General features: G+C 44.6%; 1 protein-coding gene across 1 annotated transcript in view; it reads left to right on the forward strand.

Moving 5' to 3' along the window:
* FGF18 (fibroblast growth factor 18) overlaps positions 1–18,712 on the forward strand; it is a 329,098-nt gene extending 310,386 nt beyond the window's left edge. Inside the window, exon 5 of the mRNA XM_030212031.1 lies at positions 17,819–18,712. Coding sequence (XP_030067891.1) covers positions 17,819–18,085 — 267 coding nt within the window. The 3' untranslated portion in view covers positions 18,086–18,712. The remainder of the gene's footprint in view (positions 1–17,818) is intronic.
* The last annotated feature ends 273 nt before the right edge of the window (positions 18,713–18,985 follow it).

Genomic DNA, 18,985 nt, shown 5'->3' on the forward strand with positions numbered 1-18,985 from the left:
CAATTGCAGAGAGGAAATTTACGTAAAGAAGACGAAACTTCAGAGGGCAGCTGGGCCGTTGGGCATACGAACTTCAGGTCACCATCTTACCACTCTCCCAGTTTGGGACACTCTTTGTCTGGTTTCTCCTCAGAGGCCTGTCTGATATGGGTAACCCTTCAGCAAAGCCCTCTAAGTCATTGAAACACACAAGCCCCTCCACCTCTACAAGGTGGTGTCCCTTCGTAGGGGCAGCGCAAGTGCTTTAACCAGCTATTTCTGGTCAGTTAAATTAAATTCAATATTGTACTTCCTCTTTCCCTAGTAGGCTCACAATCTAAGGTTTGTACCTAGGAGAGTATGCAGGGCAGTGTGCATCGTATTGCTGGGCTGAGAAGTGGAAGATTTCAAGCACAGTATCAAAACCTATGATCAGTAAGGGCCAGATTCTCGAAATCGAACTAAAAAATGAGCGCCGGAAAAGATAGGTGTGAAGTGTGATTCTATAAAGGGCATGCTGATTCCCACGCTCTAACTTTTGGCACCTGACATATGCCTGCTGAAATTTGGTGTAAATGTTGCCACCTAAGTTGGGTATGCTGACCCAGTATTCCATAACTACATGCGTAACTTATTGGAGTGCCCCTGACACGGCCGTGCCCCTCCCATGGCTGCACCCCCTTTGAGATTTGTGCCCTACTTTAAAGAATAGCACATAGCCAGATGGGCGTGCAAATTCTAATGGGTGTCAATTAATATCAGTAATTGGATGATGGTTCAGAGGTTGATATTCAATTAATATGCGCACGCATCTCACGTTTGGGCATGCAAATCTGGACGCCATATATAGAATCCAGAGGCAAGTTTATCACCAAAGCAGAGATTGCTGGAATTTCATTTTATCACTGAAAACAGATGCTAAAATGCATGCATGCTATACCTGCACAGATTTGCACAGGTACATTGCTTCCCCAGCTGATTGTGCTGTGTGAATGGCAAGTAATCTGGCAGCTCAGCAGAGAACTAAAACTCTGTCAAATAAGTTTTATGGAACCTCCTTGTTAGCAACCAAGTTTTGCCCAGCAGATTTATAAAAAAGCACACCAGCTAGAAATTGCCCTGTATTGGGCCGTCGCTCAGAACCTAATGCTGACGATGGAGCCAATTAGTGTTGGACTGACGCTGGTGTTAATCTGCATAAAATGGTCAGATGGCTCTAGTGCAGGAAACAATGTGCAGAGCAATGATTAGTGCAAATAGCATTTAAATGTAGTCAAACAGATGCTAATTAGGTCATTTCCTGTTCCCTCCCCAATGCTCAGAGAACAGCACACAAAACAAAGCCACCCTTACCACTGGAAACCTAATGTCAGGTTGGAGTTGGCATTGGGTTGTTTGAAGAGAGGGTTTCCTATTATTTACTCCTTAAAATCTGTCTGCTTTGACTGAATTTGGAAGTGGAAGGAAGCTCCTGCAAGCCTCTATCACTGGGAGTGAGAAACACATATGCGTGAGTCCGAGCCATGCCAAAAATAAAAGCACACGCTGGTGCCTGATTTCTGTGCTTAAATATAAGTTTTCCATGGAATGGTGCCAATGTATGCTTCACTTCCTGGTTTGCCTGGGTATGTGCACAAGAGCCGCACTTACCGTGAAACCTTTGTGCGCATGCACCAGGCATGTCCTCTTTCTTACTTTTGGTCACACAGCATGCATATTATTTGCATGCAATTAGTGTTGAGCATTAGGGAGCTATTTTTCTGCACTGCTCCTATGCTATTCCTGGGTGCTGTTTGCTATAGTGCTGCAGTTTTGAGTATCGTCCTGTAGGGATGGTTCCTAAACCTGTCCTGGTGCACCTCTGCCATGTTGGACCTTCAGAATATCCACAATGAATATGTACGAGATAGGTATGCCCAAAAAATTGGCACAGAAAAAAATCACGCTTAGCGCTACTCTATAAACCTTGCCTACAGTTAGGCGCGATTTCTAGAATACACAAAGTGCCCGTTCCTGTGACTAAAATTTAGGCGTGACCATTTATACAAAATAAAAACCTAGGTAAATGCTGGTGCCTAATTTATTTATTTATTTATTAGGATTGATTTACTTCCTTTTTGAAAGAGTTCACTTAAGGCGGAATTTAGGTGCAGATCGGGCATGTTCTAAAATAATGCGTGTAATTCTTAGGAATGCCCATGACCTGTCCACGCCCCTCCCAAGGCCATGCCCTCTTTAGAGATCCACACGTTAGATTATTGGAGCTGATTAACTTAACCAATTAAGTTGTGGGTGCAATTTGACCACACTACCAAATTTGCGCATTCAACTTTAGGTTCCATATATAGAATCCGAGGGATAATGGATGCAAACCTTCTACTAGAAAGTAAATATTAATAAATGTTAGATTGTCATAAGGTGACCGTGACTTCAGCAGTTAGCGATTTACGCAGATCCATATACCACACTTCTCACATATCCATTTATATATTCAAACATTAGATGCTCTCTTCATGGTCTCAATTACTTATCTTTAAGAGAAACAAAACAGATTCCCTCTTGCTGTCACCTTTTGAAAATAACCCCCAAAAAAGAAGGTATGCTCAGAGAGGGGGGTTGAGAAAGGAAGGGGAGAGATACCAGACTGCGAGCGGGGGGAGGGGGAGAGGAAGGGGGCGCAATGCTGGTGGGCCAGGGTGCCATGCCGATTGCCTTGGGCCGCCCCTGTAGCCACATATATGCTATGCTGGTATTGTATAATGGAATCTGGGCACCCAGTATGACATCGGGACACCTAAAGAGAGGTGACACTTTTAGAACTGACCCTTTAATGTGGGGCCTAGAACCTCAAGACACCAGTACATAGAACCAGGAAGAGAAGATGTCAGTAAATGAGAACTTGGATCTGGGTGCTTATCCTTCCCTTTCACCACCTTCATGTCTTTCCCAAGCAGCGCAGAGCATAAGAGAGGAAGAACCACACCGAGGATGAGAGAGCAGCATAAGGTGGAGAAGGCGGGATCCAATGAGATTGCTTGGGTTTAGGACATACTTGCAGAGATCATGGAATTTTGATTTCCTTATGTCGTGGTGTAAGAGGAAATTGTCAAAATGTTGCTGCATGGCATTGGTCTGATGGCTCAGTGATAATTCTGTGTACTGCCATGCGTGACATACGAGTTTGATTCTTCAGCCTGGTTTGTATTCCTTCAATAAACTGGAGTAGGGTTTACTTTACAGACACAGCCCCAAAGGGAGGGGGAAGGAAAAAAAAAGGTCAGAGCAAAGGTCCATCTAGCCCAGTATCCTGTCCAGGTCACAGGCATCTGGCAGGATCCCAAAAAGCAGCAAGTTTCCATGCCAACAACCCCCCAGGGTTTAATTTATTTATTTAGATTTTGCTCACACCTTTTTTTTTTCAGTAGTAGCTCAAGGAGTTTACCTCCTGGAATGTGTCCAAACCCTTGGGCTGACCAGGCCAAACCCGGATATTCAGCGGCATACACCTGGATAGTGCTTCTGAATATTTGGGCAGACCACTGTAGCACTATCCAGTTAGGCAGACCTGGACATGCCCATATTCAGTTCTGGTTCCTGGATGGCTAACTGGGCATGTTGGACCACATATAATGTGGTCATAACTATCCCAGATAGCAATCTAGGTATGGCACGGAAAATTGACTGAACCCAGATAACTTCTGACGATGTGAAATACTTGGATATTCAGTGCTGCTACGTGGACAGGCCCTGGGTCTGTAGAGCCGCTCTAAATCAGCCCATGGGGGTCAGTGCTGTCAAAATCACCGATTGCTGTGGGCTGATTGTAAGCCTTCTGGGGACAGTGAAATACCTACAGTACCTGGATGTGACTAAATCGAAATTCCAAACCGTCATGCCAGTATAGTTATGGGAACCTGAATCCACATTATCCCAGTGACAGATAGCTTTTCTTTAGTCTCTTTTAGGATCCAGATTGCTAACAAAAGGTAAAAACATAGTAATGCGGAGGAAAAACAACTTTTGCTTTGTAAAAGTTGTTTTCACTTTTGTGGTATAATGGGGAAACTATGTTATTGTAACTGAAGACTTTCATCCAAACAGCAAACGCTGGGAGTGTGAAAGCAAGCCCTGCTCCCCTGGCAAAAGCAGTATAAAGAGAGAGAGAGAGAGAGAGAGAGAGAGAGAGAGAGAGAGAGAGAGAGAGAGAGAGAGAGAGAGAGTCATTTATCTCCGTCCCCTCCCAGCCTACAGCAGAATATCAAACACACAACCATCCTATTACAGGTACAATAAAACAGCAAGAATCAGGGAGCCTAGAGGGACCATGGAGAGGGAGCAAATGGTTTAGCACTTTTGATCCAGCTCAAGAGATTTATTGAAGGGGAACTCACCAAATGCTTGTAATATAACCCTGTCATTTGTAGTCTTGAAGAAAATTTGGGTTTCTGTTTAGGGTCCCTGGTGTGACACTGGGTACCCGAGGTGTCTTAGCTTGTCTTATGTTCTGTGTCTGTTGGACGCCCCCCTTAATAACTCTGAGTGTGAGTGTTAGCAAAATTATGAACTTCTGCATCCAACTGAAGGAAGATGCTTAGCTTACGAACTGCAGTGGTGGAGCATGTCTGGTCTGTCCTTTTGCCTTTGAGAATTCAGCTTTTCTCTTTCTTGCATTCTAAGAGTCCTACCTCCTCTCTGCCCCTCAGGGAGTTTTCTCCCTCTACCTACCCCACCCAGGCTCCATTTTAGAGTCCTCCACAGTTATACAGCTTTATCCTTTTTCCTCCTGTGCTCGCCTCTCTCTAGACTTTCTATGCTTATCTCTCCCTTTCCTGTGTCTCTCAGGCTACAGAAAAGAGTTTATATAACAGATGGAATTATGCCATGGGATCTCAGGACCTCTCAAGTCCTTTACCCCATGTTGATGTATTAAGAGGGTAATTCTATAAAGAAGAAAACATTTAGATGCCATGAAAATACTGATATATAAACAGACATACGTATGCACCTACCAGCTAGTATTCAGTCCACAGCAGTGAGCATTTTGCTGCTGGCTGCCGGTGTTATTCCTGGATATTCAATGCCGGATTCAACACTGCATATCCATTTTTTTTTGAGCTGGCTAACACAGAGCCAGTTAAGTCAATATTTAGCTCTTGACTGCATAAGCCAAACTGCTTAAAGATAGATTTATCAATTTAAGCAGTTTACTTATGTAGTGAGGGGCTGGATATCAGCACTTAACCCGACTCCACCCCTGGAATGCCCAAGAAACAGCCACTTTTGAATTCGGTGCTAACCGGTCATTTTCAGGAAAGATAACTGGTTAAGTGCCCCTGGAAATGACCGGAGAGCTGTGAACAAGCAATTTAAGCGGTCGGCGGCCAGTTATATCGTTTTGAATATCGGCCGGATAAATGCCAAATTTCTGTCTACCCTCTATCCTAGCAAATGGTTCATAGTTTGATGGTGGGCCTATACATAAGTGGGACACACAGTTACATAAATTATCAAATACTATCATTTTTGCACATTTGTTATGAGTTTATCTTGTTGGGCACACTGGATGGACCGTACAGGTCTTTATCTGCTGTCATTTACTTTGTTACTATGTAATCGAGGCATGAGCATTTACACTAGATTTATGGCTGGTGCAAGTGGTCACCTCCAAATTATACCCGTCCCTATACAGAATTAGTCTCTAAGCGGCAATTCTTTAAAGGGGGCTAAAAGTTAGGTGCCCTATATCTAGGTGCTAAGCTAGAATTCTGTGTGCCTAATGCCTTACCGAACACTAGTGGAAATCAGCAAATAGGTTCCTACATGTAGGCGTCACCACTTACGCTATGGCAGGTGTAAATGTAAGCGCTGAAGTACAGCAGTTAGGAGCCTAACCAACAGTACTGAACAAAATGCTTTCTTAAATAGAATGCCCAAGACTCCCCCCCCCCTCATGCCTCTGTCATGTGAATACCCCTTTGCAGTTACACACTACAACATGAAGGGGCCCTTTTAATAAGCTGTGATAAAAGCGACCCTGTGCTAGCAGCAGTGGCCGTTTTTGCCATGCACTGAGGCCCTTTTTACCACAGCGGGTAAAAAGGCTGAAAAAAAGAAATGGCCACGTGGAAAGATTGACCTTACCGCTTGGTCATGGGGGGGGGGAAGGGGAAGCATTTACCACTACCCACTGAAGTGGCGATAAGGGCTCCCGCACTAACCTGGCAGTAACTGGGCAGCGCACGGTGCTGCTCAATTACCACCAGATAACTCCTTGCAGAAATACTATGCACTGGGAAGATGGAACTACTGCCATCGTCTGCATTGGGCCGGCAGTAGTTCCGGCTTACCACTGCTTTGTAAAAGGGCCCCTTAGGCACCAAGTTATAAAATAGTGACTAAATGCATTTAGGCACCTAACTGCCGTCTTTCTTCTGTTTTGGTGCTTATGATGTACAGTATGATTTATTTGACTTTATATACAACCTTTCATTGGTTTACAAAACAATTTAAAAAAAACACGGAAAAGAATACCATTAAATGAAAGCAAAGAGATAATAAAGAAAGTATAGGTAAGATATAACATTAAGTACAGCACAGAGTCTTTCTGCATCTCCCAAAACAACCGCTGCTGCTTTAACTTCCGTTTGAGCACCAAAAGTTCCATACCTCATTTTTGGCACATTAAGGGGGGAATTCTTTAAGCAGCATTAGGGCCTTCGCACGGACGTTAGAGCCTTAACGTGCGAAGGCCCAAATGCTGCTTGTCAGACTGGGAGACTGGGCGTCTAATTGGCAGATAATGTTTAATGTGAGCAAGTGCAAAGTGATGCATGTGGGAAAGAAGAACCCGAACTGTAGCTACATAATGCAAGGTTCCACGTTAGGAGTCACCATCCAAGAATGGGATCTCAGTGTCGTTGTTGATGATATGCTGAAACCCTCTGCTCAGTGTGCTGCGCCGGCTAAGAAAGCAAATAGAATGCTAGATATTAATAGGAAAGGAATGGAAAACAAAAGTGAGGACATTATAATGCCTTTGTATCACTCAATGGTGCGTCTGCACCTTGAATATTGCGTTCAATTCTGGTCACCACATCTCAAAAAAGATATAGTAGAATTAGAAAAGGTACAGAGAAGGGCGATGAAAATGATAAAGGGGATGGGACGACTTCCCTATGAGGAAAGGCTGAAGCGTCTAGGGCTCTTCACCTTGGAGAAAAGACGACTGAGGGGAGATATGATAGAGGTCTATAAGTGGACTTGAACAGGTAGACGTGAATCGTTTGTTTACTCTTTCCTAAAATACTAGGACTAGGGGGCATGCGATAAAGCTACAAAGTAGTAAATTTAATACGAAGCGGAGAAAATGTTTCTTCACTCAACGTGTAATTAAACTCTGGAATTCGTTGTCAGAGAATGTGGTAAAGGCGGTTAGCTTAGCGGGGTTTATAAAAGGTCTGGACGGCTTCCTAAAGGAAAAGTCCACAGACCATTATTAAACTGACGGGGAAAATCCACTGCTATTTCTAAGATAAGCAGTATAAAATGTATTGAACTTTTTCAGGATCTTGCCAGGTATTTATGACCTGGATTGGCCACTGTTGGAAACAGGAAGCTGGGCTTGATGGACCTTTGTTCTGTCCCAGTGTGGCAGTACTTACAGTATGTACTTATAAATACTAAGAAGTTCATATGTAGAAAATGGGCTTCTTAGCATTTAGTGCATGTTAATTCTCTTAACGAGTTTTAAGGCCCTAACACCTGTATGAAGGCCCCAAAGCCAAGTGCATCCATTTAGTAAGGAAAGAGCAGCACTGGTGACAGCAGAAAGCACATCTGTAGTGTGATGTTCAGTATCCCTCAGTGGCTCACAGTCTAGTGGAACCTCTCATGGATTAAATGTCCAAGTCTTTGTTAGCCTTTTGCTATGTTCAGCATCGGGATAATCCACTTAATAACTATTCTGAGCCATAGGGAAAGCTCTCCAACAGAGCTAGGAGCAGTTTGGACTGTAACCCAGACATAAGTAGCAGTACGATATTCCACAATTACCAGTGTAGATTACATAAAGATAACTACCCATGTCCAGGATGTCACAAGCTACAATAGCAATGAGTGCAGCATAATCTATCCTTTGAAAAAATGATGATAAAGGAATGTTTTCCACTTTCTACGGAACGACTACTACTACTACTTGACATTTATAGAGCGCTACTAGGGTTATGTAGCGCTGTACATAATAACGAAGAAGGACGGTCCCTGCTTAAAGGAGCTTACAATCTAAAGAACATGAAGGGTTAAATAGCTATTCCTGGATATTTAATACTCCTTAAAACTTATTTATTCTCTGAGGTTTTTGCTTAATCTTGGTCTTCCATATTACAAACCTACCTTCCAACAATCTTACTTTGTGAATATCTCTAATAATATCCTCCACATTCTTACTCTACATGTACCCCCCACTACATTTTCCACAATAGAATACCATATATGCATGCCATTACATTCTCTCCCTCCCATACAGTCTTTCATGGTAAATTCCTCCCTTCACTGCATTCTGCACACCCACCATTAAATCTTATACCATGCATACTTACTACACCACCCCACAACCTTGCACCATTCACACTTTCCATTACCTCCATCCATACTATCTTTTATCATTAATATCTACCATTAAATCTTATACCATGCACACACCACTACACCTCTCAACAGTCTTACACCATTCATAACTCTTATTACACCTCCCACACAATCTTACACAGTGTGTGCCTACATGCACATCTCCAACAATCTTATTATACTCCGCTACTTTCAGGGCCGTGCCAACACGGTAAGCGGGGTAAGCATGGAGGGGGGCGCCGTCCTCTGGGGGGCGCTGGCGCATCATGCTTACCTCGCCCTCCCGCTCCCATTGCCCAACTGCCCGCCCTCTTCTCTCCCGCAAGATCCCTTTTTTTCTTTTTTCCTTTTAAATTTACCTCCGTCCGGCAGCGCAGCAACAGTGAAGGAGGCGGCGCTCCCGACGTGTCTAGCCTTCCCTTCGTTCAGTGTTCCGCCTTCTTCTGACATCAAGGAAATGACACCCAAATCTTGACATTTAGGTCAACCTTAGAGATGGTCGTTCTCGGTTTTCGGCGATAATGGAAACCAAAGACTTCTATCTCAAAAACATCCAAATCCAAGCACTTTGGTCGTGGGAGGAGCCACCATTTGTAGTGCACTGGTCCCCCTCACATGCCAGGACACCAACCGGGCACCCTAGGGGGCACTGCAGTGGACTTCATAAATTGCTCCCAGGTGCATAACTCCCTTACCTTGGGTGCTGAGCCCCCCAACCCCCCCCCCCCCCCCAGGTCCGCCTGCCTGAAGTACACTGCACCCACTACAACTGCTCCAGGGACCTGTATATTGCTGCGATGGACCTGAGTATGGCATTTGAGGCTGGCATAGAGACTGGCAAAAAAGTATTTTTAAACTTGTTTTTTATGGTGGGAGGGGGTTAGTAACCACTGGGGGAGTAAGGGGAGATCATCCATGATTCCCTCCGGTGGACATCTGGTCAGTTAGGGCACCTTTTTTAGGCTTGGTCATGAAAAAAAAATGGACCAAGTAATGTCGGCCAAGTGCTCGTCAGGGACGCCCTTCTTTTTTCTATTATCGGCTGAGGACAACCATCTCCTAATCACACCGGTCTGTGCCAGAGCCGGTGGTGGGAGGTGGGGCTGGTGGTTGGGAGATGGGGATAGTGCTGGGCAGACTTATATGGTCTGTGCCAGAGCCGGTGGTGGGAGGCGGGGCTGGTGGTTGGGAGGCAGGGATAGTGCTGGGCAGACTTATACGGTCTGTGCCCTGAAGAGGACAGGTACAAATCAAAGTAGGGTATACACAAAAAGTAGCACATACGAGTTATCATGTTGGGCAGACTGGATGGACCGTGCAGGTCTTTTTCTGCCGTCATCTACTATGTTACTATGATATGGTGCCCTCCCTTTTTGTCTCTTTAACCCTGACTGTATTTTAGCATTGTAAACCGTGCAGTAGGCATGTTGGACTCCATGCGGTCTATCAAGCCTCTGGAATAAATAAACACCTGGGCTTTGGCATTCGCATGGCCGGTTAAGTTGATGTTCAGAACTTATCTGCCACGGGTTGCTGCATAAAGATAGGACTGTGTTTTATGTAATCCCTTTTATACAGTTGCCCTGGCCAACTAAGGGAAAGATGATAGGATTTGATATACTGCCTTTCTGTGGTTACAATCAAAGCAGTTTACATATTATATACAGGTATTTATTTTGTACCCAGGGCGATGGAGGGTTAAGTGACTTGCCCAGAGTCACAGGGAGCTGCATAAGTACATAAGTGTTGCCATATTGGGACTGACCGAAGGTTCATCAGGTCCTGGCAAGATCTCAATCAGTACAATACATTTTATGCTGCTTATCCTAGAAATAAGCAGTGGATTTTCCCCATGTCCACCTTAATAATGGCTTATGGACTTTTCCTTTAGGAAGATAACCAAACCTTTTTTAAACCCCGCTAAGCTAACTGCTTTTACCACATTCTCTGGCAACAAATTCCAGAGTTCACCAGGATTAAAGCCTGCTGCCCTAACCACTAGGCTACTCCTCCACTTGACCCCTGGAATGCCCCCAAAATAGCTGGCTTTCACTTAGGCTCTAACTGCTGATTTTCAGCAGTGATAATCACAAAAGTGCCACTGTACATTAACGGATAACCCTGAACAAGTGATTTAACTGCTCAGTGTCAATTTCTGGCTGGTTAAATATTGACCACGTGTCAGATTTAAGAGCCAAAGTAGCTTGATAAGGGTAACCATTTTTAAAGTTTGATTCCCTTCGCTAATGGGCATATTCTGTAATATCCTTTCTGATGATGGAAATATTAGAAGATGACTCATATACTCTGAAGCTTGACCAGGGCAACCAGACATATATTAGTGAAGAAGAAAACTAAAAATAATATATTCTCTGTTTTCTTCCCAGAACATTTAGCTGGTTAATCTTGTTGTAATCCACATTGAACCACTTCAGTGGTAATTGCGGAATATGAGCAGTTTGTATTGTATTGAAATGGGGGCTCTGGGTCCCCCTACAATCCAGGTGGGAACCTGGTATAAACAGAAAGTCTCCCACCAAAAGCCAGAGGGTTTAAGGCAGGGCCGTGCCAACACAGTAAGCGAGGTAAGCATGGCAGGGGGGTGCTTCCCTCTGGGGGGCGCCGCCGCACCATGCTCACCTCGCTCGCCCTCCCGCTCCCACTGTTCAACTTCCCGCCCTCTCCCTCCCCCCCCCCAACATCCCTTTTCTTTTTTTTTCTTTTTTAAATTTACCTCCGTGGCGGTTCCGGCAGCGCAGCGTCAGTGAAGGAGGCGGCGCTCCCGATGTCTCTAGCCTTCCCTTCGCTGTGTTCCGCCTTCTTCTGACGTCATTTCCTTGATGTCAGAAGAAGGCGGAACACAGCGAAGGGAAGGGTAGAGACGTCGGGAGTGCCGCCTCCTTCACTGACGCTGCGCTGCTGGAACTGCCACGGAGGTAAATTTAAAAAGAAAAAAAAAGAAAAGGGATGTTGGGGGGAGAGAAGAGGGCGGGCAGTTGAACAATGGGAGCGGGAGGGCAGGGGAGAGACGAGAGCATGGATGTGAGGGGGGGTCATGGAAGGGAGAGAGGGGAATTGCTGGAAAAGGATGAATGGAGGGGGCAGGGGACAGAGGAGCATGGATGGGCATGGATTGGGAGGGCAGGGCTCAGGGAGAGAGGGGAATTGCTGGAAAAGGATGAATGGAGGGGGCAGGGGACAGAGGAGCATGGATGGGCATGGATTGGGAGGGCAGGGCTCAGGGAGAGAAGGGAATTGCTGGAAAAGGATGAATGGAGGGGGCAGGGGACAGAGGAGCATGGATGGGCATGGATTGGGAGGTCAGGGCTCAGGGAGAGAAGGGAATTGCTGGAAAAGGATGAATGGAGGAGGCAGGGGACAGAGGGGCATGGATGGATATGGATTTCAGGGCAGGGCTCAGGGAGAGAGGGGAATTGCTGGAAAGGGATGAATGAAGGGGGCAGGGGACAGAGGAGCATGGATGGGCATGGATTGGGAGGGCAGGGCTCAGGGAGAGAGGGGAATTGCTGGAAAGGGATGAATGAAGGGGCAGGGGACAGAGGAGCATGGATGGGCATGGATTGGAAGGGCAGGGCTCAGGGAGAGAGGGGAATTGCTGGATAGGGATGAATGGAGGGGGCAGGGACAGAGGAGCATGGATGGGCATGGATTGGGAGGGCAGGGCTCAGGGAGAGAGGGGGATTGCTGGAAAGGGATGAATGGAGGGGGCAGGGGACAGAGGAGCATGGATGGGCATGGATTGGGAGGGCAGGGCTCAGGGAGAGAGGGGAATTGCTGGAAAAGGATGAATGGAGGGGGCAGGGGACAGAGGAGCATGGATGGGAGGGCAGGGCTCAGGGAGAGAGGAGAAATTGCTGGACATAGAAGGGAGGGAAGAAAGATGAAGGAGATGAAATGAGGGAAAAGGAAGAGAGGAGAAAAACTGCACATGGATGAAGAAATAGGCAGAAGCTGAGGACCAGAAATGAAGAAGAAAGGAGGAAAGGAAAGAAATAAATGGAATGGAAGCCCTGGAAACGGAGTTAAGAGGACAGATAGCAGCAGAATCAGATACTGGGCCAGCATGATCAGAAAAAGAAAGTCACCAGACAACAAAGGTAGAAAAAAAATCATTTTATTTTCATTTTAGTGTTTGGAATATGTCCACTTTGAGAATTTACATCTGCTATCTTATTTTGCAATGTATATCAATTTGTTTCTAAGAATATTGCTGACAATTCCTGTCAGTGTGGCAAGTGGTGAGCGATCATTTTCACGGGGGGGGGGGGGGGGGGGGGGGCGCCGCCGCCGCCAACTGGTAGTCTGCAGGGGGGGGGGGCGCCAACTGATAGTCTGCAGGGGGGCGCCAGAGACCCTAGGCACGGCCCTGGTTTAAGGTAATGCACCTAAATGCAAACTCATAGGCTCTCGAAAATATCCAGACCTTGGGTATTCTGCTAGATAGAAATTGCTAGTAAGTGTAGTAATCACAAGATAGGCCACTGGACAACAGTAACAATAGCTCGCCAGACCCTGAATTTCAGGAAAGCCTTTTCTAAACAAGCCCCTGGGAAAACGTTTAGTTTTTTCCCTTCTGGTAGCTGAAACTTACTGGAATGAAATCCTGTTCCTGAACACGATACAGGTCAGGCATTCAAGTGCTGGCAGGCTACAGTAGTCAGCTGATGGGGATAAAGTGGAGGTCTGGTTTCCACTACACAACTGCCCCCCAACAGGAGATACGATTGGCTGAGCCTTGACACTTAATCCCTTCCTTTTCTGCCCTGGCATGAGAGACATGCTTACCAAGATATCGCAGAGAATCCAAGCATGTCTTGGTGGTATCCTTCAACTGAAAAAATTGGTTTTAGAAGAGCAAGATACGGCCAACTAGATTTCAAAAATTTTTGAATAACACCGTTTTCAGATGGTACAGGGAGGACAGGAGTTGAAGTCTGAAAGTGTCCGAGAATACAAAGAGGGCGAGTGTGAGTGTCAGGGTGAGTGAGTGAGAGGTGAGATCATGAGAAGGGGGTGAAATTCGGAGTGTGTGTAAAGTTGTCTGGGAGCTTATGGCGAATACTGTGGTCTGTTCACTTTCTGCAGTCAATAAAAAACAGATCAACGTACACAGGCTAGTCCCAATTGAGTTAAGCCTCGATTTTATTCAAAGTAACCACAGATAAAAGTGGAAACTGTAAATCTAATTAGACTGTCCATATGCCCAATATGTCTTGGCACCACGGTGTCTGCTTCAGGGGCAGTTTCTTTTTCACCTAAGGTGACCACCCCAGACATGACTACAAACAACAAAATAACAGCAAAAAAATAGGTGCACACAGAATATCAGTGTTTTATCAGTAATTATTACTTTTTTACCCTCTGAAGACCTGGGGTTTGGGAACTCCTTGTGTGCAACCACAGAGTATTATAGGTGGTCACTTAGGTGGAATTACTGTCTACAGTTAAAACAAACTGCCACAGCAGGCACAAAGGTGCCAAAACACGTTGGGCATATGGACAATCTGATTAGATTTACAGTTTCCACTTTTATCAGTGGTTGCTTTTAATAACATTGAGGCTTAACTCAATTGGGATTTGCCTGTGTACATTGTTCTGGTTTTTTTAATTCACATTTTGCACTTCCATGAAGTTTGCACACATCTTAAGAGGTTCTGAGCTGCTCAGAAAAGGCTTGGTTTAGTGCATACCACACCTTCTCATGGATTTTCAATGAAGAGCAGTCAGTTAATCGGAAAGTTAGCTCATCCCCTTTCCATGGGCACAGATGTAACCGAGGAGTGAGGGGGATACTGACAGAATTTAATACTCTGCTCACTCAAGCCCAGTGGAAGTGAAGTAGCTTTTACCTGTAGGTGATGTTCTGTGGAACCACCTTCAGGTTTTCTTATGGAAGCCCCTGATGTAGCCCTGGCAAGGGCAAAACAAGATCTTGTCGGGCTCTCATTTATGATTTAATATTTATATGTGTAGTGAATAAATTGAACATTTTGGACTTCACCCTTGTGATCTGCTCTGGTCTGCATATTGAGGATCACTTGCCTATTTGTTTTCTTGTAAGGCAAGTGGTGTGTTTGATAGTTAGGACAGCAGTGCACTAACAATGGTCATAAGGCAAGAAAATACCAACAGCTTGTCACCGTGAACAAGTACCCTGGAATTCTGGGTGTCCAAATAAAAGGAGGTGGAAGGTGCTGAGAAAAACCTTTTGGACTAGCTGAGAGAAAGGACTATGTTACCACTTTAAAATGTGTGGCAGCTAGAGGTGTGCAACAGGGACAGGGACAATGGGAAATCTGTGGGAATGGTGAGGGCAATGGTGAGTACAATATAATGGGAATGAGGGTGGAGTAGGGATGGGAAAGAATTGACTGGGAATAGGGACCAGATTATATCCCCGTGCACACCTCTACTTAGAACTCCTGCCATCTTCAGCACATTCTTTTTCAGTTGCAGGATGAACAATCAAGGAACACAAAATGGAACTGAGTTCTGGCTCTGTAGATGGTTTATTATTTTTACCTAGTTTGAAATGATGACTGCAAGAGCATTATAAAATTTGATATTTAAGAAAACAATGTTTCCTTGGATATTTGACAAAGTAATGCCTGTTTTGTGTTAAATTTTAGCAAGTTAAGGGATACATTTTATGTTTTGTTTGAATTTACAATGTGAGTTGGGGATGGGGATGGGAAAGAAAACTGTGAGGATGGTGAAGGGACAGCAGCAATATCATGGGGATGGACGGGGATGGAAAAGAATTGACTGGGGATGGGGTGGGATGAGGATAGGGACCAGATTCCCCTGAATTCTATAAATGGTGCTTTAAATTGCATGTGCAAATTTGTATTCACAATTTAACTGAATGAGCCAATTAGTGCCAATAATTGGACCCTAACAACCAATTATCGGTGCTAATTGGCATTAATTAAAATCTATGAATGTAAATTTATGCGCACATTTAAAAGGGGGGCACAGCCATGGAAGAGCAATGGGTGGATCAGGGACATTTTTGCAATCATTGTTACAGAATAAGGAGGAACCATGCTTCATTTAAGTGTGAGGATTTACACCAGGGTTCAACTGGTGTAAATGGTTGTACCTAAAAGTAGTCGCAGATCCCGGTGCTATGCGCTATTCTACAAACAGCATTTAACTTTGAGTGCCATTTATAGAATACGTTAAGTGCTATTTTTGACGCCATTTCTAGAATTTACCCCATTTTGTCCCCATGCACACTTCTAGTGGCAGCACAGAAGGCATACAGTATGTACTGAAATGTGAACGTGAGGATATTGTAGTCATATCTGTAGAGTAAAAGCAGCAGTGGAATACAGCATTCAATTCTCTTTTGCCCTGATATTCCGCAGGCAGTGTGGTTCGCTGCCGCTGCTGGCACTGACCCCGGATATTCAATGCTGGGCCGTTTCCGGTGACCAACATTGAATATCCGGGGTTTTTTTTGGCCGGCTCTAGCCTAACCGGCTATGTGAATATTCAGCACTGCTGGTTAAGCTAATAGTTGGCAAAGGAGCCCTTTTACTAAGCTGCATAGGCGCCTATGAGCGCCCAACCCACGCCAATTTTGAGTTACCGCCCTGCTACTGCATAACCTTTGTGGTAATTTCATTTTTGACGCGCATCTGCTAGGTGAGCCGGAAAATATTTTTATTTTCTGGCGCACGGGGGTAATTGGGCGGTGATCGTCATTCTACGTGTGTAGACCATTACTGCCCAGTTACCATGTGAGACCTTACCACTAGGTCAATGGCTGGCAGTAAGGTCTCATTTTCATTTTGCCGCACGTCTACTTTCGGCAAAAATTTTAAAAAGGCATTTTTTACAGGTGCGCTGAAAAATGATTCTGCGCATGCCCAAAACACACATCTACACTACCGCAGGCCATTTTTCAGCACGCCTTTGTAAAAGGGACCCAAAGATAGGACTGCTATGTATGCGGTCTGATTTGCCCGCTAAACTTATTCCTCCAGCGCTTGAATATTTGCGGATAGTTTGCTATATCATGCGATATAGCTGGTTAGCCACTAAGTTCTAATATCCAGCGAGATAACCAGTTATCTCATGCTGAAAATTAGCGCTTAGCTGGCTAAGCACTATTTAACTGGCCAGGAGCCATTCGTTTTTCCTTTGCTGAAGCAGCAGCGCTCACCCTCTTACGCTACCGAAGTACTAAGAGTTAACTGGCAAACTTTTTTCGATAGTGCATCATCCACACATGCATGGTCTTTTTAAAGACCACCTCATTTTCTCCAGTTTGCTTGCACAATTTCATTCTCATTTCTGCACCATCAGACTCCTGAGGCAGGCATCTTGTATGTCGAAACACGGTGCTGTGTCGAGTCTTGATATTTGTGTTTATGTAATAAATTTCATTTGTTGAACCAGTGGTTTGTCCAGCCCTCCCTCATTTCCCACTTCTTGATTTGTTGCAGGAGGCATTGCTGGCCAGTTAAATAGTGCTAAATATCGGGCTCTTTGTCTTTGTAAAAACAATGTGGGATTTTGATGCTTAGCGAGTACCTGTATCTCCTGGTTCTGTGGATGTTGCTCACATGGAATGTATTGTTGATACCACCATATGACTGTCTCCAACATAATGAGGATCCAGTGAATGCATTAGAGTTTCCAAGATTGCTTCTTGGCCTTTTGGCCAGTATATAGGTGTGCTGGGGGAGGACATTACTGGAAAGGGCAGAGAGAAGTTGTTACTTTCCTGTTCTGCTCCATCCCTTCTTCCTTGAAACAGTCAGGGTAAAGGAGCAGAGCAATTGGGAAAAGTGAAAACTTCTGTCTTGCCTATAGGACTGCCATGGGTGTACTCTCTATAATGGCACTGCCAGTCCGGGGCTCTACAAAAACTGTATCTTAGAGGCAGCTGGACCTTCAGGAGAGCAGATCCAGGCTTCATAAATGAATTTTCCTAGAGGCAGCCGAGACTTTAGAAGAACATTATGCCAGAGATGGGTTAGATCTCCAGAACAGTGTTCTTCCAGAAGCAACTCAGGGCTATAGATGAGCCTCCTTGTAGAGCAAATGGAGGTTCTAAAACAGTATTTCCATGGAAGCAGCTGGGGGCTCTAGAACAGCATTCACCTAGAGGAAACTTGCTGCTATTCTGATTATTTTTGAAAATCCTCCTTACTTCTTGTTTTTTGCTTCTTGTCTTCTGCAGCCTGATGGCACCAGCAAAGAATGTGTCTTTATTGAGAAGGTGTTGGAAAACAACTATACGGCCTTAATGTCGGCAAAGTATTCGGGCTGGTATATTGGCTTCACCAAGAAAGGACGGCCGCGGAAAGGCCCAAAGACACGGGAAAACCAGCAGGATGTTCATTTTATGAAAAGGTCTCCAAAAGGTATAGTGGAGTTACAAAAACCTTTTAAGTACACCACAGTGACAAAAAGGACTAAACGACTACGACCCACTAACCCCAGTTAGAAAGAGAGAGAGAGATACACACAAGACAATGTGCCGACAAGTGACAACACTGCACCAGAGGAATATTTTTACATTAAAAATAAGGAAAAAAAAAATCTTTATTTTTGTACTTTGTGTTTTTAAAAATGACCAGAGAACACTGGGGGAGCGGTAGGACATTTATTGTGACTTGAAACAAGATAATAAGACGCCGCCTGCTCTATTTAAATTGACTCTTGGCTTTAGGTGCTTAGATATAACTCCTGGACTGAAGAACTGCTAGCAGATCCCCTGAGGAGGACAAACCAAAGAAAAGCTGAAGAGTTCTTTCTGAAGCCCAGCACAACTGATGCCATTAGCAGTAAGCTGTTCGCTAGCTGCTGCAGGCTGTGTCGCAGAAGACCAGGCATGTGACGCTGACACGTCATTGGTGTTCCGTGGAATTTCCAATGCATCAAACTGTTCCTTCCTTCCTCTCCTACCTTTCTTGACATAAGGCGTCACAGCTTTGTGATCCCTGCAATGCGCAAAGTTCTGGAAAATGCTGCTACTACATTCAAGAGACTGTATTGATGATCTAGTAGACCAATGATAAGGGAATATTGTAAAACCAGCTATATTATATATATTATATATATATAAAAGCTATTTATTTCACCTCTTTGTATATTGCAGTTCCATGAACCACGTATTAACTGCCTCAACAATTAAAAGAAATATAATTTAAAATCTACGTTCCCATTTAATCCTCTGTTTCAGCTTTCCCATGAGGAGGGACAGCAACACTGACTCAGCAGCACCAAACACTCACTAGCTTCTAGGCCTTATTTCTCCTTTTGCTTATTCTTGGGTTTTTATCATTTATTTTTGGCCTTATTTACCTCTAATACTGTGTTTTTGTTTTTTAAATTAGAAATGTGT

The sequence above is a fragment of the Microcaecilia unicolor genome, chromosome 8 (genome assembly GCF_901765095.1).
Source record: "Microcaecilia unicolor chromosome 8, aMicUni1.1, whole genome shotgun sequence".
NCBI lineage: Eukaryota > Metazoa > Chordata > Amphibia > Gymnophiona > Siphonopidae > Microcaecilia > Microcaecilia unicolor.